Raw genomic sequence first — 27,066 nt, forward strand, 5'->3', positions numbered from 1 at the left:
TGTTAAGTTAATTAATTTTTATTTTATTTATCATCGTTCAATTTTTGAAAAGGTATTTTCAGACACAGGCGAGTTCTCTAAAGGTACTTATGCCAAGTATTTCATCAGTTCCGTGAACAGGACATACCTTCTACCTTTGACAGAAAGAGTTGGGAGGTGTAACACTTGCCATCCAAAGTGGACAGTAGCCTTTCAAGAGGAATTAAATTGTTAAAATATGTGCCTGTAGAAGTTAGAAGTTAGAAATACATTCAGCTTGATGGGATGTGACTTACAAGGAATCATTTAAAAAGGTATAAAGGCAATCTTGACTCTGAAATTATATGCCAGTATAAACACACCTTGAAATAGAAACACTGCTCCACCTTAGCTATCCTTACTTTCTGATATTCTAAGCAAGTCCAAATGTACCGTACCATATTGTGGTGTTATGCATGGGCAACATTCAGAAGAAAGTAGTATAAGTGGAGCCAAAGTCTACACGGACCTCTACAGAGTGAATAAATGAAGTGCATTTAAGGTTCATTTAATCAGGCTGCTACATCGAGGGTGCGGACTGGACTCATCGGGCTCAGGATAAGGACATGGTAATGAGTCTTCGTCTTCCATAAAGTGCTGACAATTTCTAGAGTAGCTGAGCAACTATTAGCATCTCAAGAAGTTGTTTACCTTCACCACCCATACCTACAGTTGCCAGATTTCCTGTTGGGAGTTCTGAATTTCTGAATGCCCAGTTGTTATATTAGTATAGGTAAATGCTTAAACTTAGTTTAGTTCTTCAGTCTGGGATAGGTACATAACTTGAGTCAGTATACGTGTAGATCTGGTTCACATCTGTATACTTTCGACCACTCGTGTGCCATAATACCAGAGAGGTCTTCATGTTGCAGTACTGTACATTGGTGGTAAGACAGGCCAAAATTACCAGTTCTCGCAGCATTTTCAGTGACTGTTGGGTTCCCAGAAATAATTGCGTTCTGTTTATTATTCAGTTTTCTTCATTTGTAAATATAGGACAACCCCATATATTTTAAATGGAAGTCTGTAAGGGTAAAAGTGTCATTTTATAATGAGGTGAGTGTGGTATTATTCCATCATGATTATTTTTGTTGGAGTATGGTGCAACTGTTTTTTCTTCCTGTTTTCACCACCGATTCCTTTCTACAGTCATGCTGAGTATAAAATATCCCAGTAGATAGCAGCACCTCTGTGTGTATGCTCAGGTACACATTTTGTTTTATATTAGAATAGTTAGTCACCGCCTCTCTGGTCTAGTGGTCGGAGTTCCTGGCTACATATCCAGAGGGCCTGGGTTCAATTCCCAGTTCTACCAGATTTTCTGAGAAGTGGTGGGTCTGGAATGGGGTCCACTCAGCCTCATGAGAATAATTGAGGGGCTGCTTGAATAGAAAAGCAGGAGCTCCGCTGTAGAAAACCAAAATTAATGGCTCTGGGGATTTGTTGCACTGACCACGTGACACCCTCTATTCTCAAAAAGTTGGCACTAACTTCACCAACAAGCAGCAGTCGCTCGGTCAGTATAGTTCACTTGCAGACTAAAAGCCACAGAGTTTTTAGTTGTTTTTTTTTTTTTTAATTATAGTAGTAAGTTGCTTTGGTTACAAGACCATTAAATTTGCTGTCAGTATATCTGAAAAGGTTTTCGTTGTGGTCCCCCCCTCCCCATCCCCTGTTCAAGAAAGGTCCTAGAGGTAGACCAAATTTTGAAGTAGTCAGAAAAGTACATTCATTTGAATTCACAGGCATGTAAGTTCCAAAAAAGCGACAGAATCTTATGCAGCAAAATTGGCACATGGCATACCATTGTAACATTATAGTTCAACATCCTGTTACACTATATAGATCTGACTTAGAAGTTTTTGTGCTGTCTTAAGTGCAGCGTTGTTCACTTTTCCTTTATTGGACAGTATTTCAGTACATGTTTCGACCTCATTGGCTGTCTTCAGGTGTACAGGTTATTCTGATGACAAACCAACACAACAAAATTCATGCCCCAGCAAGAACCCTCATGGCAGCCACAATAAGCAGATCAAACAAAACAGTAAGCAACTTCATATATACAGTAACTGAACATACATATATACTGTTTAAAAGCTCTATCATAGTGAATCACACATTACAGATAAGCAACTACATGCAACACACATGACTAATGTAACCAGAAGCAACAACAGTAGGAGGAAGGAAAACTGCATTACAGTGAGCAGCCAAACCCGTGTCCACAGCACCTGTATGCGTGAAGATGGCCAGTAATGCCAAAACATATAGTGAAATTAGTGTACAATAAAGGAACAATGAATGACATTGCAACTTAGAAGGCGCAAAAACTCTGAAGTCGGATATGACATACCATTTTCAGACATTCAAGCATCTTAATAAAAGATATCTTGAGCCATCACACTATTTCATATTTAAGTGAGTGATAATTCCATAAAATGTAACCAGTTTAATATAAAAATATATAAATACACCTTTACATGTTTTGGCCAGCCCTGGTCATCATCAGAAGGTTCTCCAGCACAATAGGGAAATAGTATGTTATACATGTGAAATGCTTCCCTATAACGTAGGACTATCTTCTGATGCCTGCTGAAACATGTAAAGGCGTATCTGTATATTTATATATCGAAGTGGTTACACTTGAAGGAATAATTCATGTGAACATCAGTCCATACTTTGAGGATGAGGATACTGATTCTGTAATTGTTACTCAAGAGTGCTGGTGGACACTCATTTTCACACTGTCACTTGATACCACTGGGCAGTTTTTCATTTCAAAAACTTTGTGCCCCATACAGCCTATGTAACTCTGGACCAGTTGTTGAAGGCCTTCGTAAGATGCTTGCTTTCCAGAGGAATCAGACGCCTCTGTGCTCTTCACTCCACAGATCACAGTTTGCTACTGCCACAGTGCCTATTTCAGGGACTTCTAAGAGTGATCTTTTAATGTGTGTGATCCTGTATAGAAAAATCTTTAGGACCCAGGGGAAATGTAACATGTGTTCTGCATGTGCACTATATGATAAGCCTCAGGTGGTGGACTGAAATTTGCCTTCAATCTAATGGCTTTTACATGTGTCCTTCGGGTACCACATTCACAGTAAGAGCATTATTTATTATGTATTGTCTCGTGTTGGGTGTGTCACATGACAAATAACTTCATGTGGGTCTCGGAATTAGCAACTCTTTATTGGACACACTTATGCACCATACAATTATTATTGCTTGTGGTATCACGTGACTTCGGCGTCTCGACTAGGTTGCAACTGTGTTGTATGAAGGCTAATTAGCTCTGTGGTTCTAGGCTTATGTAGGTGTTACGCAGACCGGATACGAGACACCATTCGCCAAGGTTCGATCTTACGTGTTCGGCAATCCGTCGCTTTGGGAATGCTCTTTATACACTCGTAACATGTTTCGTCCCATCCGTTGTTACTCAGCGGCTTTCTGTTGTTCATCTCTGGGGGAATGCATTCGTTGTTTCGGCATTGTCTACGTAACGGCTCAATGTTATCGCGTTACCATGGAAGTATCTACTCCAGACACATTACAGTGTGTTCTAATGTATATAAGGCTCCTTTATATGTATGGTTGTTTCATGTTACTGACACTGTCTTTAAAAAAAAACCTTGAAATGTATTGTTGCCAGAAATTCAATGTTTATTTTTTCCCCCTTGTTGCAATAATACCAAAAACTATGAGGTGAGCAGTGCTGAAGTTACTGTTTTCATATAAACCTCTGATTATTTTAGACCAAATATGAAATGAAATTTTCAGCTTTCTTGTTTAGAATTCATTAGTCAAACTACATCTGTCTTTTATTTCGGTTAGACATAAATGTTGTGGATAACATTCAATTTTCATGAAATTTTCCATGATATATACCCATCTTGCTGCATTTTATCTTTATGTGATTAGCAATATGAATGTTACTCTTGTGTGGTTTGTGAGATGGGAGAAGCATGAGCACCTTTGGATATAGTGTAAGACGTTTTTATTTTCTTTCTTTATTTTGTAGCAAACTTGAAAATAACCACAAAATGACTGTTTGAATTAATTTCATGCGTGGTTAATAAGTGATGAGCTTGTAACTTGATAATATGGAAATTCTGTGGCAACATACTAGAAAGACACCCCCTAGTAAAATATTCACTGTCAAATTCTGCAGAACTCAAAAATGCACTGTGTCATCATTGAGACCTTTTTAATAGTTGTTAAGTAACACAGTGCAAATCAAGACATGAGAGTGTTAGTAGGGGAAGATTTTCCTGGAAATGAAGGGGGAAAGTAATGTTCTTATTTAGAACCTTAAGTATTAATACTTATAAACGCCATCCACTGTACCCCAGTCTGACTAGGTTCATTGAAATTTACATAGTCATAATTCCCAAATGATTATTATTATTTTTCTATATCTGTCTTGGGTTTCCAGGTGTTTGCTGCCCTACATATTGCTCCACAAAAATTTTTTTTTTGTTTTTCTGGTTCGTTTTATATCCACGCTCTGTTTCCAGCCCATTATGAGGTCCTTGATGTAACTATCCTAGCATTTCTAGTGGAAGCATATGAACTGAGTGCGTGGAACAGAGCCCTTCATGAGAAGCTGCCAGTTATGCAGCTATTCAAGAACTTCCCAACATTTTATGGAACCTGAAGGTTCAATGCCATGTTTACAAGAGCCCTCCACTGGTCCCTATCCTGAGCCAGATCAGTTGAGCCCATACCACCCCATCCTATCTAAGAACCATTTTAATATTATCCACCCAACTGCGTCTTGGTCTTCCTAATGACCTCTTTCCTTCTGGCTTTCCCACGCACATCCTATATGCATTCCCCTTGTGCCCCATTCATGCTACATGACTCGCTCTTGTCATCCTTCTTGACATGATCATTGTAATTGTACTTGGAGAAGAATACAAGTTACGAAGCTCTTCATTATTTAGTTTTCTCCAACCTCCTATCACTTCATTCCTCTTCAATCCAAATATTCTCCTCAGTACCCTGTTTTCAAACATCCTCAGTCTCTGTTCCTCCCTTAATGTCAGAGACCAAGTTTCACATCCATACAGAAGAACCACAGGCAAAATTATAGTTTTGTATATTCTAATTTGTAAGTTTTTAGACAGCAGATGAGAAGACAGAAGGTTCTGGACTGAATGGTAGTAAACATTACCAAAATTTAATCTCCTCTTAATTCCTTCCAGAATCAAATTTTGATTTATTATTGTCATTCCCAAATATTTGAACTGTGCCACATTTTCAAAACATCTGTCAGCTATCTTTATGTCATGATTTTGCCCTGCATTCTGGTGACGAGACAGTAACATATACTTAGTTTTCTCTATGTTTACTTCTAAACTAACCTCCTTAGTAGTGTCAAAGTTTCTATGTTTTTCTGTATGGTATCTATGTGATCACCCAGTAGATTCACGTCATCATATACCAGCCGCTTATGTGTCCCATTTAATTTCAGTTACAGTTAAATAAAAAATGGGATGTACGTAAATGAAGTAATAACTTGCACTAGTACTATTTATATTTAAACAATACATTTACAATACTCTTGTCAGTTTATTATATTTTAAGTCTCACAGGCCATTTTATATCTCGTCTAATGTATGGCATTTGCATTTGAATATGGGGAAACTTTGTCCCACATGGCAGTGAAAGTGTATCGGTATGGGTATAGTTATTTGTGAAGTGTGTAATAAGATCTGTGATTGTTGCTAAATAACAAGGTTTATGAATTGTGCCTTGAAACATCCTGTAAACTGAAAAGTGTTTTCTTTGAAGTTGAGATCGGACCATTGCATTGTTACACGTTGTGAAATATTCATATTTAAAATTACTTTTCAGCTCTGAATATGGAGGCAGTATGTTCCTCCAGAATGTAAGACTACGTGGTATTACTCGTATTCTTTCTTTTCCTGTTTGGCATTGATGACTCTCTCACCTACAGTTGGTCTTTCCATTGCATTTGGCCTTCAATATCTCTTATATCAGTTATAATTCTTGAATTTTCTGTCTTTATTTTCTGCAAGTGGACAAACGATTTACTTTTATAATAATTTCTAAAAAAAAATAAAACAAAATCTGTGGTTTGAGTCCACAAGCCAACTGTACTGACCGAGCGACCGCCGCTTGTCGGCAAAGTTAGTTCAAACTTTAATGGATAGAGGGTGTCGCGTGGTCAGCGCAACAGATCTCCATGGCCATTAATATCGATTTTATAGACCGGAGCCCCTATATTCTTGAAATAGCTCCTCAATTATCCTCACGAGGCTCAGTGTCCCCCGTTCCAGACCCACTACTTCTCAGAAAATCTGGTAGCACCGGGAATTGGCGGACCTCTTGATCTGTAGGCAAGAACTCTGACCATTAGACCACAGAGGCGGTCAGTTTACTTCTAATACTTACGTTAAAGAATTTTTAGTTCTCAGAGATCACATTAGATATTTTTGGAGTGCTTTTATCTTACTCCCTCATTATCCAACTTTCTCTTTGTACAAATGATCATTGTTATAGCATTGAAATTTTTAGGCTTGAACATAATTAATTATCTGTATCAGATTACATGCCTAACACTTACAAGGTTGTTACTCTTAGCCTTTAGATAGGCATTTTAACACTGTGTACCTTGTTACTGATAAACTGGCTATATGATGGTCACCCCAAAGTTTGAAAGGTTAATTCTGTGTTAAAATGGTTTGTTTGAACACATACGTCAAATGGTAGACACTAGACAGCAAAATAGGAGTCATCACGAGCAGGAAGATGACTTGAGTGAACACCCAATTTCTTGGCAAAGCACCTGAATTTGTCAACTCAGAAGACTCTTGATAGGGTTTTGGATTGGATATTGGCTGTATTAACCACTTTAACAGACAACTCATAATTACACTTAATTATAACACCATCACTGATCTCCACATCTTACAAATCACTATCACATGCACTAAGTCTTTTCCAGCCCGAATTGTTTTCACTAGTAGTTGCCTGGTAAGGGCTTTTAACAATGGCTAGTCTTCTGCTTCCGGGCTCAGATCCTGTCTGAACAGCAGCTACCTTCCAACTGAGCACTCTTGCAACTAACTCACAGCCATTTTACACCAACCTCCTAGTCTTCTCTTCACCGCCTGTCTATCAACTGGCTTTTAACTAAATGTCACTCTTTTCTTCAGACTTCCATATGGAACTGACTTGTTCGCCCCAGTTGTCTTCCTTGTAATTTCTTGGCATATCCCACACTCAACACTGTTCATTCTTATATGCTAACCGTTTCTGTGGGAATGTGTTTACTGAACCGTTTCCTAACAGTGGACGTCTCTTCTTGCTTATTAAGAATCTGCTGACTAGCAGCGGACTTTGTTCCATAGTCTGTTTTGTGGCCGCTGAGCTGTTCACTAGCAATGGCTGTTTATCTAGCTCCACAGTTTTTGCTTTGAGCAAATGTATTATGGAACTTTACTGTAGGTATGATGTATCTGTTGTGCAAGAAGTAACTTATCTCAACTTTCCTCTCGCAACTTCACAGCCATAGAATTAACTAATGCCACCCCACCAACCAATAAAATGCAGCCATTAAAGGGTTAAGAGTTTGCTAGATGGTGGCAATTTTAAAGTTGATACCCATCATCTTTAGTGGCCAAGTTTTGGATGTCAAATGGAGGTGGTATTGGTGACAACTTTTTTTTCGCTTGTAATTCTGTTCAAGATACTAGTTGGCTGTAAGTGCTTCTTCCTACAAGTGTTCAGGATCTGAATCAATCCTGTAATTTTCCAGTGAAAATATTATATGCTTCTCACAGTTTATTATGTTTCGACCATATTCTTCTCTAGAATTTGTCAGTCCGTATTTTGAGAGGACATGTCATGATAGTTCCTTGTTTTTCATGTAAAATTTTTACAGAGTTCTTAACCAAGTCCAACTTAAGTATGTATTTCTCCATCCTACAGTAGCTGAATGTGAATGACATGACTCCTTGTAATCCTTATATTAGAATGAGCAAACTTTGTACAATGTCTTGACGAAATTTTGTGACTGAAATTGAAAGCATTATTTTCTGTAAAAAATTTACATTTTATACGTGCCTGCACAGTACTTGGTGGGTCATTACACCAATAAAGACTACTCCAAAAAGACACTGATGTCAAAAATAAAATTTCATGTCACTAGAGAGTATGTTTCAGGAGGTCTTCCCTACAGGGACATGCTCTTAATTGGTTCAGGGTGATCATGTGACAATTCAATGCTATTTCACATCCAAGGTGAGCTACCAAGTTATAAGCAGGCAGCTGTAGTTAATTGATTTATATGATATTTCTATTTTCCTTACAAAATTTGTTACCTCATAAGTACAATTACAGAATAATCCTACACTTGAGCTACTGGTATGAAAATATAACAAATTAATCTTATAAACTTGTATATGGTTCTTATTATCACAGTAATAACTGTCACTTCAGTTGCCGGAAATTGTGGTTCCTGCTACCCTCCTTAGATCTGCTTACATCTGTTTCTTCATATAAATTCAGCCCTCTTCCAAGCCACCATACCAATGCATCCAGTAGCATTCCTACCACAGTGAAACCTGGAACATGAATATTTATGATTATGATGCTGCCATTTATTTATTTACTGTTGAGTTATAGAAGCAGGAATACAAGCTACAGTTTGTGTATCCACTACAAAATCATTATATTGTAATTCTTATACAATTATGTGTTCTGGACTGCAAGCTGCATATTTCTTCCAGATATCTCAGACTGAACTGGTATATGTGTTGGGATATTTCACACCATTACTGTGTTTTAACAGTTATGAGCTTCGTAATGAGTAAGAATAAGGGACTTTCATTAGGGATAAAATAGCCAGGGCATAACAGTAACTATTCATCTCCAACTTCAGGCCAACATTTGTAGGGTCTTGCCTCAGTATTCACTTTGTATCTTCATGGTGTGATGCTTAGGTACGGTGTCAGTTTTACTGTAAGCAAGCCTATAGACCAAATGGATACATGACACAGGGGGAAATGAGACATACACAGTCTTTGATTGGAAATGTAAGCATAGATGGAGAGATAATATTAAAACTAATCTTAGAGATTTGAGGCTTTCACGGCGGTGACTATGAAGAAAGCAGTCTTCTGGGCTTTGGCGCCGTGTATATGTGGTGTTAACCGACGTTGGGCGATACGTTCCTCCGAAACGTCGGTTAACACCACATATACACGGCGCCAAAGCCCAGAAGACTGCTTTCTTCATAATCTTAGAGAATTAGGGTGTAAGAATATGGAATAGATTAAATTAGCTGAGGACAATCAAATAGCAGACTTCTGTGAAGTTGGTAATGAACCTTCATGTTCCATAAAAACAAGCAGTGTTTTCGCCAGGTAAGCAGCCATCAACTTTAAAGAAATATCTTGCAACATGGAGTTAAACAGTGTTAGAATTGAGGAATATAAGATTCGGAGGCCACTTGAGTGTACCTAGAAGTCATGGTAGTCAGTTGTCTGTCTAACATACCTGCTGCAGTAAGGTTCAGGTACAACCTGAAGTTGTCCTTATGATATAACCAACAGTTCCCTTTCTCTCCACATGTTTCATCCCACACTAAGCATGCAGCATCTGAAACAATAGTAGTTCTGAGGTACACTGCTGTTGAAGCATTGCAGTACGTTCTTATAAGACATTCTTTGATGTATATAAGAATGGGCAAATTTACCCCTATAGGTGGCACTTTGTTTTGTTTAGGCCTGGACATTCTCTTGTGTATCTAGGTACATGTGGTGTACCATAAATCAAGTGCATATCTGGTAGGATGATTACAGAACTGGATAATGACTTCATTGAGGTACATCATACAGTTAGTTATAAATAATAATTTTCTCAAAATTAGTTTCATGGAAACATTGTATAAAACTGAATTTTATAACTTTTATTAAATGTATGTTTTGTCTCGGTTGAATACCTACTAAGATATGCCAAAATGTTCAAGCAGTTGTCCCTTAATACAAACTGAAGTGACTGTAACTCACAATTGTACAGAAGAAGTGCTGTATATTGAGCTTTATCAAAATTTAACATTAGACTCAAAAGAGTTTTTTTAGGGTTTTTAGTAAAGTAACCATAAAAATAAATCAAATCAAATAAACTTAACATATATTGACACCATATAACAGCAATGACATACCTCAATTTTCATTAATATCTGTCTAGGGACTCTAAAAATATACACAAAAGTTAATTTAGCCCTGAAAGTAAAGGACCTTGAAAATGAGCCAGACTAAGTAAACAAGGAGATCTGTGCAGATCTCATAAAGCCCACTTTCCTATTGCTTATATTTTTAATTCTACATAGTTATTACTATTTTAGTGTTGGAACTGTCAGTGTAATATAGTGAGATATACAAAGTTCCATGCTGCATCAATGTTGCAATTATTGAATTATAAACATTTTGTATAGAATTTGTAGGTTTGCTTGTGACTTATCTCCATAACTCTGTTGATATTCTGAGAGGAATCCTGTTATTGTGCATTATCACTGTATTAATTTAACCAAATTTATTGGGTAGTGTTTTCTAGTTTCAGAACTTGCTTTATGCCCTAGAAATAATATGAAAGTAAATCCTACCCACCAATAATACTTCCAAATATTATAGGTCCTGGAATGAAGGCAAGAAGACTGACAAGCACTAGAACTAATCCCTGAGCGAATGACTTGTCTTCTGGCATGACACACCTGAAATTATAACACAATATGATGTAAATTTGACCTTCAGAATTCATACCCTTCACAAAATTCAGATGAACTCTGTTATAACATGCCTCACTATACTGCGGATTCATAAATACCACAGGCCTGGTCATGTCTGCCAAAATGATCCCATTTATTTTCTTTGTAGATGACTTCGTTTGAAATTTGACTGTGATCTTTTTTCTTCATAGACAAACTTTGTTCATAGGACTGCATGCACTTCGTCACTCTTGAGTGGGTAATATGACCTACTCCCCAATAACCCCCCAAAAAAGTTGCCTGATGATGGTCCTTGTGTCGCTGAAATTTATTGCAACAAGGAATAAATGTATAATTTTAGTGACATTTTAAAGTATTTAACAAGCACTTTTAGTGTATTGAATATATTTTTAGTGTCTTTTATATAAGTTATTGTTGCATTATAGATGGTATACTTACAACCTAAAAATGATGTTATATTTCAATGTAAATGTTTGGCTCTGAATTCAAAGAGATGGTCCAATTATGTGGCTCTTTTCAAAAGCCCTCTTCTGACCACATTAGTCTTGTTAAGAATGTATTTAAGAACACTGTTGACACTATTGAAGTTCAAAACTTAGACAGCTTAAGGAAATGAATTGCTTCAGCCATTACAGCTCTTCCCCAGACATGTTGAAAGAGTGTGATCAGAAATTGAAAACAAACAACCTTGATTGCTGATCAGCTACACTGAAGTCTGTTAAAAAGTATTTTTAATTTTGAGTTCATTATGTAAGAAATCTTATAAGCCCTCACCTGTAATTCACTAAAATGTTCCCAATCTTGCCAGAACTGCCAAGGCTGTGCATTATACATGTAGTGATAAGGAAGATGATAAAATTGCTGCCACAATTCACTAGACAGGGCCCAGCAGTCACAATATTTGTTATGGTTGTGCTGTTGGTGTCACTGGTTACACCACCTGAACCCAGCAGGTTGGTGGGTGACAAACAGGTGCAGTTTCCAAAACCCTGTTAAACAGGAAAAAGAAAAATGATGTGGAATGTATTGTAACATGGATGGCCAGAGCTTTCTAGGCAATGACCCATAAACAACCTGCAGTTGCGTATGCACACTCAACAATAGGATGAACGTTTAAAGTTCATTGCTAGGCAACAGTCAGCACACCAATTGACTGACTAGGTAACCATCACATAACTGGCTTTCTATGGAGTCTGTGCCATGACTTTTGCTATGCATCATTCGGTAAACATGTTTCAACAATATAGGCTGTTTCATGTTCCTGCATACCCAGATGCTGGGATATTAGGTAATGCCTACATTCTTTCATACACGTTTTACTTCATTAATTATTATTTATCCTACAATTCAGTAGCAAGCTACTGAGAGTGTCGTAACACATTTCATACACATATGTTACATATGCGTAAATCTGTATGTATTGTAAGGTAGCTGTTACATCTGTAACCTGTGAAAAGCATTTTTAATGGAGAATGAACAAGTTATAATAACAAGAATGCTGGCAATGGCAAAAATAAATCCAGTAATGACAGTAACAACAAATTCTCTCCTTTCATATGGCTATCAAGTGCTTTATTGAAGAACTTTGGGTGTGAAACTACAAAAGCAAAGTTGGCACATTATCACTCTCTCACCTTAGAATTGTTGAAAACGTAGTTGCAGCCTGCATGACATGCAGAGTAATAAGTAACACCACTTGCTCCAGAGCACACTGGAGTGTACCTCAGGTTATCACAGTGGCAATTCGTATTGCAGTCATTTATTAGTTGGAGGCTGAAAATCAAAATGGAGGTAGGCAGTTGTTTTTCATGTTCCTAAGAAATTATACTGAAAAAATTTGAAGATGGTTTGAGTTTTGGTTTCAGTTGTCAACATGTTTTTAACTGCAAATAGTCACAGTGGAAATTGAGTGCCAGAGTGACTGATCAACTGTAAATAAATATTCATGCTTCAGTATGTCAATATAATTGTGGTTCTCTTTGAGTTTTGTGTGCTCTTTGCATGAAGTGTATGAAATAGACACACAATAGGTCGTGTTTTTTCGTTCTCATATTTCATGTCCCAAACTACCCTGTGGATTTTGATGACTCTTGGTGTTGGGAGTCTGCACTAAATGCTGCAAGACAAATTTCATTTTGGCCTGGTCTGAGTACAGTACTGCATAATATAAACGTCATTTTACATAAAAATCAGATTTTATTTCATAAGTTTTCTAAACTTTATAGGTTGACGAAACACAGATCTCATTAAAACTTCTGTTTGTATTTTTTTATGTACTGCATGTTAATGAATACAAGAAACGTAACTGGCAGGGCAGTTCATTTGGATGGTCAGTGACTGAACAGAAAGGTGAATGTGGTATGCAAAATTACAAAGAGTGTATTTGGAAAATGAGTTTGTACCTTCAAATTTCATTTTCCACTGTTGCTGTTCATGACGTTTTAAGGGGTATGAGCCATTATTTCCTGTCCTCTAAATGACTGCTCTGTGTATTGCAACTTACCCTTCTCCTGTTGACTGGAATCCTTGAAGTCCATTATTTGTGCAGCCAAGGAATATGAATAATATTTCTCCAGCAATGTAGACACAGCCAACAAATACATTCCAACCCAGCACTAGGCTTGTCCTAGGTTTAAATCTTGATATAACATATCCAGAAATAAGGAATCCAGCTACTGTCGCTAGGATGGCAGGTACACCTATAAACATGTTTGTCAGTGAAAATATTTTGTGCAGTACTCTGGGCTCTTATCATTTGATTAGGAGACATGGAATCTTGTTACAAAACTTCAGATCAAGTATTCACACCAAATATATTTTATATATTGATGTTGATTCTGTTCTTGGGTTGCTACACTACAACCACACAGTGTAACAACCCAAGAAAAGAATCGTCAAGAATTAACCACCGTGAAAGCCTAAAATCGATAAATATTGTGCATATACAGCAGGAAATATGAAAATTATATTATTAAAAATCAATGTTAATGAGATATCCTGGCCTATCACCGATGCTCTCAAGATGTTAAGGTACACATTAAACTAAAGGGGGGCTTACCAACTTTCTCGTACCGGAAATATGTGAAGTAAATGAAAACTGTAAATATATGCAATAGGGTCCCAAGAACTTCAACTGTTGACAGTCTTGATCACTACTATATGTTATTGTTTCATGATACAATACTTCTTTATACTGTGCATGGAAAACAGAAAATCTTAGATAATTACATATAATTAACGATATCAAAATGTAATATAAAGTTTGCCTTTTAGAATAAATTTGTTGTACTCCACAAACATGGTGATGCAGTCCCATTATAAATTATTTTTGACAGCCTGGAAGGCCCAGTTTATATTGTCTGAAATTAGAACTTCTTAAACTCGGCCTGACATTGCACTAAACAAGTTTTTCCAAACATCAAGATGAGTTCCATAAACTATCTGAAAGGCTTATGGTAGCTGAATACCTGCTATGATGTTTGCCCCTGCGGCTGACTTCTGGAACTGTGTCTCCAGATACTTGATTGTGTAAGTCATGTAGCCAGATGCTCCCAGAATGTAGAACACCCCTGCCATGATGTTTGCCATCAGCAGTTTGTTCAGTATAAGCCTCTTCAAACCCATCTTAAAACCTGTAGCAAGCCACAGATTAAATATTGCACAGGTCTCACCATTTGAATTCTCTAGTACATAAAGTTCCTGTCACAATAGATATTCAAGGCTTTCACAAAATCCCAGTATGAATCAGCTCAGGCCAATTTGCATAATTCCTTCTTTCCTCGGGGTTCAATTTACAGAAGCTGCTAAAATAATTAAAGGTGTTGTTAGTTCAGCAGAAGGTGAAAAGGCCTTCAGAATAATGAACAACTGAGCCGCTGACAAGAAATTCTTTCTCAGTTGACAAAATTCCGCGTCTCGTAATCAAGGTTTTAGAACCTTTAATGGACTTAGAGAGAACACCATAAAATAATGGTTACAGCAGGACCACCGTAAGCATTTAAGGATATTTTATTTTATTAATGAAACGAGATGTTCAGTCCTCTGGAGCTCGCAATGCCATTTTAACCTGTCAGCCGCCTGGAGGTTACTTTTCTACGCCATTCATTGGCTTTTGGTTTGCTGATTATGGGGCCGTCAAACCTTCATCGCCAAATTGAAGAGTTTTCTGTATTTTGGAGAGGTTACTTTTCTACACCATTCATTGGCTTTTGGTTTGCTGATTATGGGGCCGTCAAACCTTCATCGCCAAATTGAAGAGTTTTCTGTATTTTGGAAAGGCCGAAAATATGTCTTCCTTCATATTTTCAAACTGTAGCACTCATTCAAATGCCAAGAGGCAAACAGGTAATGTTAAGTAATAGAATTTAAAATAGCTAATAAATTGCTTTAAATATATGTGACAAACCAATCCGTTTTCAATAAATTTGGGTGACACCATTGCTTTATATACAGACTACGAGACACGTAGCAGTGAAACATTCGATTTCCTCTAGCTTTTAAAGTGCCGTACCACAAAATAAGTTCATGTAGAGATATCCCGTTCTAACCCTGGCTGAAGATTTTCTTCAATTTCTGGAGGTGAAAACTGGTTATCACTTCCAAACAGGCCACGACCGCTTCCTTTCATGTCCTTATCTATCCACTACTATGATCGCATAGCTATCTCATTCGGGAGTCGGTATAGCGACGGGTTACGGGCTGGATGGCCAGGGTTCGATTCCCCTCAGGGGCCAGAGATTTTTCTCTACTCAGAGGCCTACCCGGCCTCATATCTAGTGTGTACTGGGCGCTATTTCCCTGGGGTAAAGCGGCCGGGGCTTGAAGCTGTCCACATCTGGTGCCGAAGTCAAGAATAGTGGAGCTATACCTTCACTTACCATGCGTCTTTATGGCGTGATGCGCAATTAACCACAGGGACTTTACCTTTCCTGTCTCATTCGAAGTTTTCTAGCTTTTAAAGTTGAAACGAAACGATTACATCAAAGAAATTAGTGAATACCATACCTTCCGCCTTTTTGGCAGAAGCTTCTTGTATGTGTACAATTTCCTTATGTTTTGATGATACCGGGTCGTTGGGCATGAAGTCGGAGAGCATAGCCTTGGTGAGCGGTTGCTCCTCGTGCGGCAGTTGTTTCGTGTTCGTTGGGTTCCCAGGCACGGACAAACTCGGTCTGCCACTAGGACCTGTCCTTGGCAGTTGCCTGGGGAAGAGGGCGATGATGAACGAAAACATCAGCATTGTAGTGCCGAGGATGATCCAGCCTGCGACAGAACCAAATATGCAACAGTGCACAACCTACGTATACTGGAACCTTACTACGACCTAAATACGTGTATGTGATCTGAGATGACTATTCGGATTATCGTCTTCTGGAATGTGACGCCGTACAATTTGGCAGATACTGTACTGGGCGCGTTACGTTAAAATTTTTGGTAACTTCCAATTAAGTTTCTTCCCATGTAGCTTATTATTATTATTATTATTAGAGGGGGTGGGTTTCCCCATGCACTTAGACCAGTTATTGGTCCACTGTGCGTCCCCCTTTAATTTCTACTGTCGCCATACCCTACCGGTACTGGTGCGTGTTATCAGCCCCGTTCAGCCAACGAGGTCGGCCGTCGGTACCTGATATTTCCCCCATCTACCAGAGGCATTAGAAACTACTTGGGCGGGAAATTGTTGCCTAATTTTGCTCAGAGGTCTCCTGGAGACATGAGGATCATTTACGTGCCGTAAATCTACGACACGGGACCCACGGCTTGTACCCTCAATTTTTCCGCCCTTAAAAATTCCACGACCTCCGCCGGGTTTGAACCCGCGTACCTTGAGTCATGAGGTGGGAACGTTACCCCTAGACTACGAAGGCCGCTTTCCCATGTAGCTTATCAACCAGCCAGTCCGCTTCATGCAGACGTTCTCAGTGATCCTTATTCGATTCCTTCCCATAGTAACATACAGGCCTATTGGAAATTCTTTGGGACCACTAAGCTTAGACTTTGTGTAAGTTTACACCGTAAGGTTACTGGATAACCTCAAAATTCTTATAACCCCGAGAACTTAATTTATTCAATTTTTTTCGCTGTCACGTTCTTACTCAGGCACCATCAGCCATTATAGTGGCAACGTTTCTGTGGAATCTGCTGCCTGTTTGGTCGTACTTCCCGTCCTGGTTCTCCCTTTATTCTCTCTGTCAGTATCCCATTTTCCCGCATGGCCGCTCTCCTACCCAGAAGAAGGCAACAGGTTCCTCCGAAAACAGCGGGAACACACATATACACTATGTGGGAAAATTGTAGAGTTTTGATATTTTAAAGCATGCGACATTTATGTGAACCACTATGCCTATCTTAAATTCTGGTTCATCGTAATCTGTGATGCCTACCTTAGCCCCTTTTCTGGTACCCTTTCGTGTGAGGGATTCATCGTAATAAAGACCGCATTTATACGAATACAATATGTGTGCCCCATTAGAATATGTCTAACAACGCCTTTTTCTCCAGTGGCTTTTAAATTTTCCTCACTTCATCGCTTGAAATGTAACCCTGGATAACTAACTCCATGAAGTTGAGTCCTTGAGAAGGCGGTATTCGCTCAGCTACACAAGAAATTCCCTAAGGTTCATTACCTTTTTCACAAGAGTCCTCCAGTGTTCCTTATCCTGAGCCAGATTAATCCAGGCCATACCACCCAATCATATTTATCTAAGATCCATTTTAATATTATTCTTCCACCTATGTCTAGGCCTTTCAATTGGTCTGTTTCCTTCAGGCCAACAATTGGGAAAGAGAGTTCAGACGAATTCAGTAACCCAGGATACGCTACTGATTTAGGCGGGCTCGCCTGTAGGAGCAGCAATGAGCATGCCAGAACAGCCCATAGATGCAATAGCGTTGGCGAAAAGAAAACCAAGTGGACAACACAGCATATTCCATATGTCCAGATTTTGGATGTCACTGCCGAGTTCTTGAGAGAAGCAATCACAGTATGAGATGGCGGTAGCAAGTTCCACCACAAACGAATGTCTCGAGTTGGCGCCGCTGACTTCCCGCTTTCTCTCGCCCAGTCGCCAGTCACGTGAGTACAGTTACACAGGCAAAATGTGTTACTGTATTATAATAAATATTGTATCTGTCAGTAGTTCTCACCCAGCCACCAGGCGCCGAGCCATCGTGGGTCTCTTTTCGTAATGACCGGTGTCACGCTTGGGTCAATGTACACATTCAGGCACCCTGAACCGAGCGCGAAACCCATGGCTGGACCCAGTGTTCGGAGAGCAAGCACACAACCTGGAACAATATAGTTTATATCAAAGATATGTTGAAGTATTGGTATTTGTGGTTTATTTAGAAATTCAAGACTGTTTCCAATGTTATTTGGAATAGTACTCTCTGTAAAAGAGTTAACTAACGTGCAATATGGCTGTTGCTGGCCCCTATCCTGAGCCAGCTCAGCTCTTTTCATATCTTCACAGGCTATTTATCTACATTACTATATTTTATTACAGTCCAAGCGTAATTCTCTCAATCTCTTCCGACAGGATTTCCTTGTAAATGTTTATTATTTACACCACACATGCATAATTTGATCTAAATTGTTATAGCTTTTTTCCTTTAAATCAGGACGTCAAGTGGCGTCTCCATCGGCGTTCCAGCGAAATGGTTGCAACTGGCCAGGAGCGGAAACATACCTAAGAGTTTTGTATGTATAGATAGGAGGCGATTTACGATTATCTGCTCGTCCTTGTTATTGGTGGTAGGTGGGGTTAAACGTCTGCCTCAGCGCATCATTCGGTAACATATAGGACAGGAAACGAATACAGGAGAAAGCAGGAAAATTTCATGGTACGTAAGCTTGTACGTAAGCCTAAGTTTGCCTAACGTACTTTGGTACGTTAGGCAAACTTAGGCCTTATGCATCAGTCCGACATCGCGCGAATACGTCGGACTCTTCTGACTGAATGGGTGCTCATACATTGATACCCATACATATCGTGTCCATCCAGCTAAATGCTGCACCCTCGAAAGTAGATAACGGGTCTATATTAAAGTTGGTGTTAGGATGTCTAAATTGAAATCTAGTAAGATATTTTAATTTTGGTCTGTAACGGTGAAATATACGCCTCTGTGGTCTAGTGGTCAGAGTTCTTGCCTACAGATCCAGAGGTCCCGGGTTCGATTCCCGGCGCTACCAGATTTCCTGAGAAGTCGTGGTTCTGAAAACGGTGTCCAATCAGCCTCGTGAGGATAATTTAGGAGCTATTTCAAGGAAATAGCGGCTCCTGTCTAGAAAACAGAGATTAAGGGCCGTGGGGATCCGTTACGCTTACCACGTGACACTCTCTATCCGCAAAAGTTGGTACTAACTTCGCCGACAAGCGGCGGTCACTCGGTGGATATAATTCTCTTGCGGACTATAGGTCATGAAGTTTTTTTGTCGGTGAAATATAACCTATGCTTAGCACGACTAAGTTACCTAAAAAATGACTCATTGCGTAAACAACTGGTAGATGATGTGAACCACAGTTTTCAGTACAATGTATAATCTTTATTTTGTGAGATGGTGAATATTTAAACCATTACAAGGAAAATATTTTTCGATTCTTATTCAGCGTGATGTCGGCAGTGTGGTTAGTATGGGACGATGTATTCTTGCGAGTTTTTGTGCAGTGAATGAAAACGAAGCCAATGCGGTGTACTCAATAACGAGTTCACACTTGCAAAACGTGAACTCTCCAAATCAGAGCGCATCCAATTCGTGATAAAGCAGAACTGCAAAAATGCTGGTGATGTAGGTCATTGCACCGAGGAGTCTTGGAAAGCTTGTCACTGTCAGTAATGACATACTTCTAATGGAAAAACCAGCCATTCTTTATCATAATATTATCACATTATTTTTCCGTTCCTTTCTCTTTGTGTTCCCCCCCCCCCTCCACAGTTTACTGTCCATCACTGCCTGAAATAACAGGTTGTGCTACATGTTGCTGCTACATGAGCATTTTGCTCTGAGAAGGATAAAATACTAGGTGGATGGGACATGTAAGGCATGTAGCACGCATGGTAGGGAACAAGAAACGCTGGAAAATCGCAATATATGAACATGCATGGAGGAATAATGCTGAGACTGATTTTTAAGATGTGTGATGTGAATATTGGACTGATACTTATCGGGCACGCGGTAGTGTAGTTGGTTGAGGCATTATGCTGCAAGCCGGAAGGTCGCGGGTTCAAGTCCCGATGAGGTCATTTGATTTTTTTTCAATTGACCTAATCCTTCCAGCCGTACTATGGCCCTGGGGTCGACTCAGTCTCTAACATAAATGAGTACCAGGAATTAATCAAATAATTTTCGTGGGGAGTAAAGCGCGGCCGGCGCCTAAGGCTGACAACCTTACCGCCATCTTTAAGCCGATTGTCTAGAAAATGTGGGAACCTCAACGTCTCACAACCCTATGGGTCTTCACGGCCTGTTACAGCGATAGCTTTTTTTTTTTATCGCGAGCACCGGCATGAAAGGCTACCATCTTTCAACACAGAAAGAAACAGTATGTTATCAGGAAAGCAGAAGATTATTTTAACATCTGATTAATTATGAACTAATCAAGAAAGACTAGATCCATGTTTCTCAAAGAAATTTACTGGACATGTAGAAAGGGAAAGGGGCTAATGTGTGGTACTTAAGAATATTAGAAAGGGTCGCGAGATGGGAAAGAACCAGTCTTCTGAATCCATTCGCAGTCAAAGAGGCCTGCAATGTTGGATGATACTGGCTACCTACCAGTAACCTCCAGTTGCGACTTACATGGACATGTAAAAATTTATCGCTGTACATAGGTCAGTGCCTTCTTGAGATGAAATCACTGTCTATTGTCTGTCTCCACTTTGAGAACAATTCGCTATTTGCATGGCATTGGTATTGAAAGTAAGATACACTTCAAGGTAATCGAGGCTTAACACAGAGGCAAGTTAGCAATTTAAGCTCTTCACTCAGTGTTGATCTAGTGGTTAAGCAAATGTTATGGGCTAGGCTTTTAGTATGCATTGGAAAGGTAAGACCTGCAGTAAAATATTTCGGTTGGCAAATCTCTTGGGAGCGCACCAAAGCACAGCTGGAATGATAACATCTCTCTGTGAAGTAAGCAAAAGCAAAGTCTTCCCTGTGCTTAATTAAGCAAGCACTATACCATGAAGACATAATTGTGAGTAGGGGCATAGCTTCACCATTGTTGACCTCTGCACTCACGCTCCTGACGTTCTGTCTCCGGGGAACCAGTCGCGGTACCCATTGTATAGGAGGCCGGGTGTGCCCCAGACCCGGTCTGGGGGCAATTTAGAAGAGAAATCTCTCTTATCCTTCCCAGTAATCGAACCCCGATTCGTCGGTCGTCGGGCCCTTAGCCTAGTTGCTTTAACAACTAACTGTATGTTGTACTTAGCATCCTGTTGCACTAGTACGTACGTGTAACCACCATCTTAAATGCAACACTCAGCGACTGAGCAGTCAGTTAATATCAACGTATCACCGTAACAAAAATAACATATCACCCACACCTCACAACCAGATGCAGCGCGGATTAGTCAGCGATTTTATGAAATTTGAATGATTTTAAAAATAAAAATAACAACGCGTTTACAAGCGACATACAAAAACATGACAGTGCAACCGTTTTAGCAAGAGTATACACTTGATGATGGCCGATTGAGGCCGAAAAAAAATTTGTATAATAAGATATAGAAAAGACGAAAATAAGTGTTGCGTTTAATACGGCAAAAAGGACAATAAATAAGTAGGCTATGAAACCCTTAATTAAACTGAAATGGATTTCATTGCAACAAAGAATGACATGTTATTGAATTAATCCTAAACGGAAACGGAAAGTAGAATGGAATTGAAGTCCGAAAAAAACTATTTTATTTATTTAAAGACGTTTCTCCGCTAATAAAAATTACAGAGGTATAGCTTCGAATATAGACTAATGATGATGGTTAAAATGAATCAGAAAGGATATCGAAATATACGTTCGTATTGTATAATTTTCCTGGGAAAACACAAAAACCCTCGGTTAAGTAGGCGGTCTACGGGTTAATATTCGAACTTAGGATCTCGTGAACCAAAACCGGTAACCACTGCAACACAGCTTTCGAATGGAAGACAAGTACAGTGCAATGTAAGATTTGAGGCTTTCACGGCGGTGACTATGAAGAAAGCAGTCTTCTGGGATTTGGCACCGTGTATATGTGGTGTTAACCGACGTTTCGGAGGAACGTATCGCCTCCATCGTTTCTCCGAAACGTCTGTTATCACCACATATACATGGTGCCAAATCCCAGAAGACTGCTTTCTTCAAGTACAGTACAAGACTCTAATCTTCAGAGTTTTGAGGAATGCAGGAAGTCAGAACCATGAAAGGCGCGGCAAGCAACATGAATCAGCAACTACTACATGAACCAAAACAACATACTCCATAGTGGCTGTGCAAGCTCAGTGCATCTCTGTCTTTATCAGGCGTAACGCAGGGCCGTTTTTAATAAACATGACGTGTTCATAACACTTCAGTGGACTGCTGAGGAAGTAAATGGAAAGTAATATTAAAGGAAGAAACGAGCAAACAAGATACGAAGGGAAAGAAGGGATAAAGAAACAAAGCAAGAGAACGGATGGTAGGAAGAAATGGAACAAACATAATGGAAAGATTAAAGAAAGTATGAATGAATGAGAAAGCGGAGAATGGATTTAGCAGGCTCAATAAGGATCCTATGTCGGAACTCTTTTTTTTAAACACGATAATGAACGTTTGGGTTCTATAAATGTATTGGGTTATCTGGCCAGTTGCATAACACTCAACTTTTAGACATGCGATTCTGTACCATGCTCTTAAGTTCATAATACCTAGCAGCATTGGTGTTTGCGTCTTCTTGGAATTATCATCCAAATAGGGCTGTCCCAGGGCGTAGTAGAGCGTGGATCCTATTCCCAGCACAAACTGAGACAGGAAGATGAGGACGAGCGGCATTATGGACGCCATCTCCTCACACGTCTTGTCGTAGCTTGTAGCCGAACATACAGCCAGCGAATCATCTGTAACAGAGGAACGTTATTCACAAAAATGATTGTGTTCTCAAGCATGTAAATGTGTATGAATAGCCAGTGCTCAGTGCTGTACAGTATGATTTTATTAATCCTCAGAGTGGTAGAGCTCGATTACTATGTGATGGCATAAGCCTGCAAGAAGGAAATGAAGTGAAGGGGTAACGGGATAGCAAAGTAATCCCGTTACTAGCCACTCCAAGTCAGAAATCGGTTGCCGGAAGCTAAATAAACTGTCTGTCCCTTATATCTTCTCTAAGTGAACGTGGACTCCTCATTTCAGCCCTAAAACGAAAATTATCTTCTGCGCATGTGCCGTCACATTGTAATCGAACTCTACCGAACAAGGCTCTGCCCTCTTGTGAAACACCGAGACAGCATGTCAATGAAGTTGTGATGCTATTTGGTTACAAAATCAGAATATTCTTATTAAATGTGGAACTGATTTGATCGTTATATCCCATGTTATGCTAGTGCATGTCTCTACGGGGGTGGAAAAGTTTTGAAGTCATACACAGGACGATCATGTTGTTCTTACTCCATATGGTACCGGTCTCGACTCTCGCAGGTTGAAAATTGCTATAAGGTGCAAGACGAGAGCAAGTAAACAAAGTACTTATCTTATTCTTACCAGATGTACCCACCTCGACTGTTGTGTCATTATAATCTTATCATGCTGAAAAATGCAACGAAGTGCACGGCGAGAGTCAGTGAACAAAGCAAAGATCCCAAGTCATATACAGTAAAACAAGTAAAAAGTAAAGGTATCCCTGTACCAGGCCGTGGAGGCCCACAGGGTTGTGAGATGTTGAGGTTTCCACATTATCTAGACAATCGGCTCACAGATGGCGGTAGAATTGTCAGCCTTACGCGCCGGCCGCTCTTTACCCCGAAGAATATTCCTAGTACTCATTTCTGTTAGAGACTGAGTCGACCCCAAGGCCATAGTGCGGCTGGAAAGATTAGGTCAATTGAAAAAATCCAGCTCATTGGGATTCGATCCCGCGACCTTCTGGCTTGTAGCACAGTGCCTCAACCAACTACACTACCGCGTGCCGCTGTCGTATACGGTATGTTCTTATAATTCTTACTCAGTGTGATACTGACCTCGAACCTCAGATGTCATGTTGTAAAAGTGTGTGTCAAAATACTCTTCCGTGAGAGCCAGCGCATTCTTTCCTGGTCCGTATACCATGTGTGGCAGAACCAATATGTAACAGGATAATCCGGAGAAAGCAACGCCCCAGGCGATCCACAGTGGCCTGTTCCCCTGACCCCCGTAGTAAGACAGCGTTAGTGACAGAACGATCTGACTGATCTCATTTCCGCTCATCACAATACCTGCAACACACGTAACATACACTGCAATTAGAATATATCAAGGCCTATTTATGAATTACATCTAGTCAGTGTTGATAATATCAATAGGATGAGGTGGCCAGGGCATGCAGCACGAATGGGGAGAAGAGGATATTGGTAGGAAAGACAGAAGGAAGGAGACCACTGGGAAGACCAAAGTGTAGGTGGGTGGACAATATTAAAATGGATCTTAGAGAGATAGGATGGGATAGTATAGATTGGATTGATCTGGCTCAGGATAGGGACAGGTGGAGGGCTCTTGTGAACACGGTAATAAACCTTCGGGTTCCATAAAATGCGGGGAAATTCTTGAGTAGCTGCAGATTTGGCTTCTCCTCAAGAAGGGCTCAGCTCTATATGTAAGTAAGTGAGTAAGGCCTGTATCAAGATTCATGCAATTCCAAATATGGATAACTTTCGGAACGGTACTATAAATTACGACATGTGTTCTTACGGTGTCAAGAAAAGCATTAAGTAAAATCTGGAGTGGGCCTTATTCCATTTTTGTACACGTAGCTACAGATGTAGCAAATGAAATCAGTAATTATGTATTTTATGGTTCCAATAACTTTGCATTCCATCTGAAATTATGATTAAGACTCAACTTTTATTTTCGGTTTATGAGGATCAATTTCGATTTAAATACTATAAATTAAAAGCTGATGATAGTCCATGTTTTTAATGCGTGAAAAACCTCACGGAACTTATTCTCCTTTTATCCGCCACAGAATGGAATCAGGCCATACCTGTCGTCTTACTGGGTATCTTGAACCTCTTCTCCAGAGTCGTAAGAGTGGCCACGAAGTAAATGTACGCCATCGCTTGTATGGTACCCAGCAGGCCATACACTAACAGGAAACAGCGGGGTGTTGCGTACTTTCGCAGCCACACCGGTCGGAAGCAGGGTCCCAGGCCGCATGTGTCCGCCATGGCGCCCAATATAGGGCAGATTCTGTAACAAACGGTAAGTGAACGTTTAAACACAGTAAACAAAATATCTGTAGGGAAGCTGCGAATGTACTGAATAAGGAGTCGCGGACACCCGGCAAGAGGTGGTCCTCAAGAAAGGCTCAGCTCCATGACTGAGTAAGTAACTAAGTAAACAAAATATCAGAAGTCGGTATAGCGACTGCCTACGGGCTGGACGACCGAGGGGTTGGAGTTCGAGTTCCGGTATGGTCAAGAATGTCTTAAATGAAATAGAGCTTTCGGTATGATCTGGAGTAAACTGAATGATGACAATTTAAAAGCGGACCCCTGTGAACACTGCAGTGCCCTTTTGGGTTCCATAAAGAGATGAGAATTTGTTGACCAACTGAGCAACTATTAGCTGCTGAAAGACGACTTCATACTATGGAGACAGTTACTTAATTCTTACACTATTGAAAGAGTGACCGTTATAATATTGTGACGCATATATCCATTGCTAGGCAACGGCTTGGTAAACACATTCCCTAAACTACGCTCTCAACAATAGAAGGACATTCATTGCTAGGTAATGGAGCAATAAACTCGCATTCTTGGCAAAAGAAGACAATTTTCCGTGGGGTCCGTACCGAGGAATCATAAGAGGGCACAGTCAGGAGAACTAGGGAATACGAAAGGAGTACAAGGAGTACAACGGAGTGTAAGCAGTTGAGGGTTCAGCTGTGGAGTGTTAACCGGCGGGCAACGGAAGCTGAAGAATCTCCATTGCTAAGATTAGCTACTACGAAACGTCTAGTGAAGACATTGCAGTTGAGTAGTTATTGTGGAGACCTGTTACCACGGTAAAGACTAGGGAAAGGAGGGACAAGGCTCAGTGTGGAGCGATTTGTAGAGTGGAAATTGGCAGTAATACAATTAGTTATTTGTAGTTACGACCTGTAAGTGGTCAATAAATGCCGGTCACAGTAGCCGTGCTAAAGCATGAACTATCTTCGCTCGATCGGACGCTGGGATCGTGGGTTTGAATCCCACTCAAGACATGGATGTTTGATGTATGCTTTTATTCTGTGTTTGCATTGTCCTGTATTTAGGTAGTCCTTGCGACAGGCTGATAACCCATCCAAGAGTCCTACCGTCCGTGAAAACTGATTATGGAACTGAATAAAAGGCCTGGGCCCTGAATGTGCTGGAAGAGCCATTGAAAAAAAAAACGTGGTCAATAAATCTATTCACCAATCCAAACCCCGTCTATAGTCACTAATACACGTGACAGTATAAAAATTATATATTGAGCTTTCGCTCCATTTACTGATTAATCAAATCGTCTGAGAACAAATTACTTATGACCAAGTGCTGATTTTAGCTGCATTATTATAAATAAACGGACCGCCGCTGTGATCTAGTGGTCAGAGTTCCTGCCTACAGATCCAGAGGCCCGGGTTCGATTCTCGGCGCTACCAGATTTTCTGAGAAGTAATGGGTCTGGAACTGGGTCCACTTAGCCTCGTGAGGATAATTGAGGAGCTACTTGAATGGAAAAGTAGGGGCTCTGGTCTATAAAACAGAGATTAATGGCCGTGGGGATCCGTTGCGCCGACCATGCGACACCTTCTATCCGCTAAAGATGGCACTAACTTCGCCGACAAACGGCGGTCACTCGGTCGGTATAGTTAGCTTACGGACTACAGGGCACGGAGTTTGTTTTTTGTTTTTTTTATAAATTAGCGGAATTAGCTACTCTGTTTCAAATTTGGGTGAAAAATACGCCTGATTTACACGGTGTTCACGTGATATGGTGAGCACATTTCAGTTTAACAGAATAATTGACCCACTAAGGCAGTAAGTAATTACAGGCTTTTACCTGAGCAACTATATAATGAAGTCTGTATTAATGGAATCCAGAAGGTTCAACGACTCT

At 39.9% G+C, this 27,066-nt stretch overlaps 2 protein-coding genes across 4 annotated transcripts in view; one reads left to right on the forward strand and one right to left on the reverse strand.

Moving 5' to 3' along the window:
* Nucleotides 1-8,317: 8,317 nt before the first annotated feature.
* The window catches only part of LOC111874461 (solute carrier organic anion transporter family member 74D), a 33,786-nt gene continuing 15,037 nt past the window's right edge, over nucleotides 8,318-27,066 (reverse strand). For all 3 annotated transcript variants that reach the window (XM_023869986.2, XM_023869985.2, XM_023869984.2), the window contains exons 3-14: nucleotides 24,968-25,173; nucleotides 23,970-24,203; nucleotides 22,665-22,853; nucleotides 17,924-18,064; nucleotides 15,782-16,039; nucleotides 14,245-14,409; nucleotides 13,281-13,476; nucleotides 12,412-12,550; nucleotides 11,552-11,766; nucleotides 10,659-10,762; nucleotides 9,547-9,648; nucleotides 8,318-8,612 (exon numbers count right to left, since the gene is read on the reverse strand). In XM_023869986.2, coding sequence (XP_023725754.1) covers nucleotides 8,479-8,612; nucleotides 9,547-9,648; nucleotides 10,659-10,762; nucleotides 11,552-11,766; nucleotides 12,412-12,550; nucleotides 13,281-13,476; nucleotides 14,245-14,409; nucleotides 15,782-16,039; nucleotides 17,924-18,064; nucleotides 22,665-22,853; nucleotides 23,970-24,203; nucleotides 24,968-25,151 — 2,061 coding nt within the window. In that variant the 5' untranslated portion in view covers nucleotides 25,152-25,173 and the 3' untranslated portion in view covers nucleotides 8,318-8,478. The remainder of the gene's footprint in view (nucleotides 8,613-9,546; nucleotides 9,649-10,658; nucleotides 10,763-11,551; nucleotides 11,767-12,411; nucleotides 12,551-13,280; nucleotides 13,477-14,244; nucleotides 14,410-15,781; nucleotides 16,040-17,923; nucleotides 18,065-22,664; nucleotides 22,854-23,969; nucleotides 24,204-24,967; nucleotides 25,174-27,066) is intronic.
* Nucleotides 25,118-27,066, forward strand: part of LOC111874460 (solute carrier organic anion transporter family member 74D) — a 66,878-nt gene continuing 64,929 nt past the window's right edge. The window contains exon 1 of the mRNA XM_023869983.1: nucleotides 25,118-25,185. The gene's annotated coding sequence lies outside the window, so the exon portion shown is untranslated. The remainder of the gene's footprint in view (nucleotides 25,186-27,066) is intronic.

The sequence above is a fragment of the Cryptotermes secundus genome, unplaced genomic scaffold (genome assembly GCF_002891405.2).
Source record: "Cryptotermes secundus unplaced genomic scaffold, Csec_1.0 scaffold426, whole genome shotgun sequence".
Classification (NCBI taxonomy): domain Eukaryota; kingdom Metazoa; phylum Arthropoda; class Insecta; order Blattodea; family Kalotermitidae; genus Cryptotermes; species Cryptotermes secundus.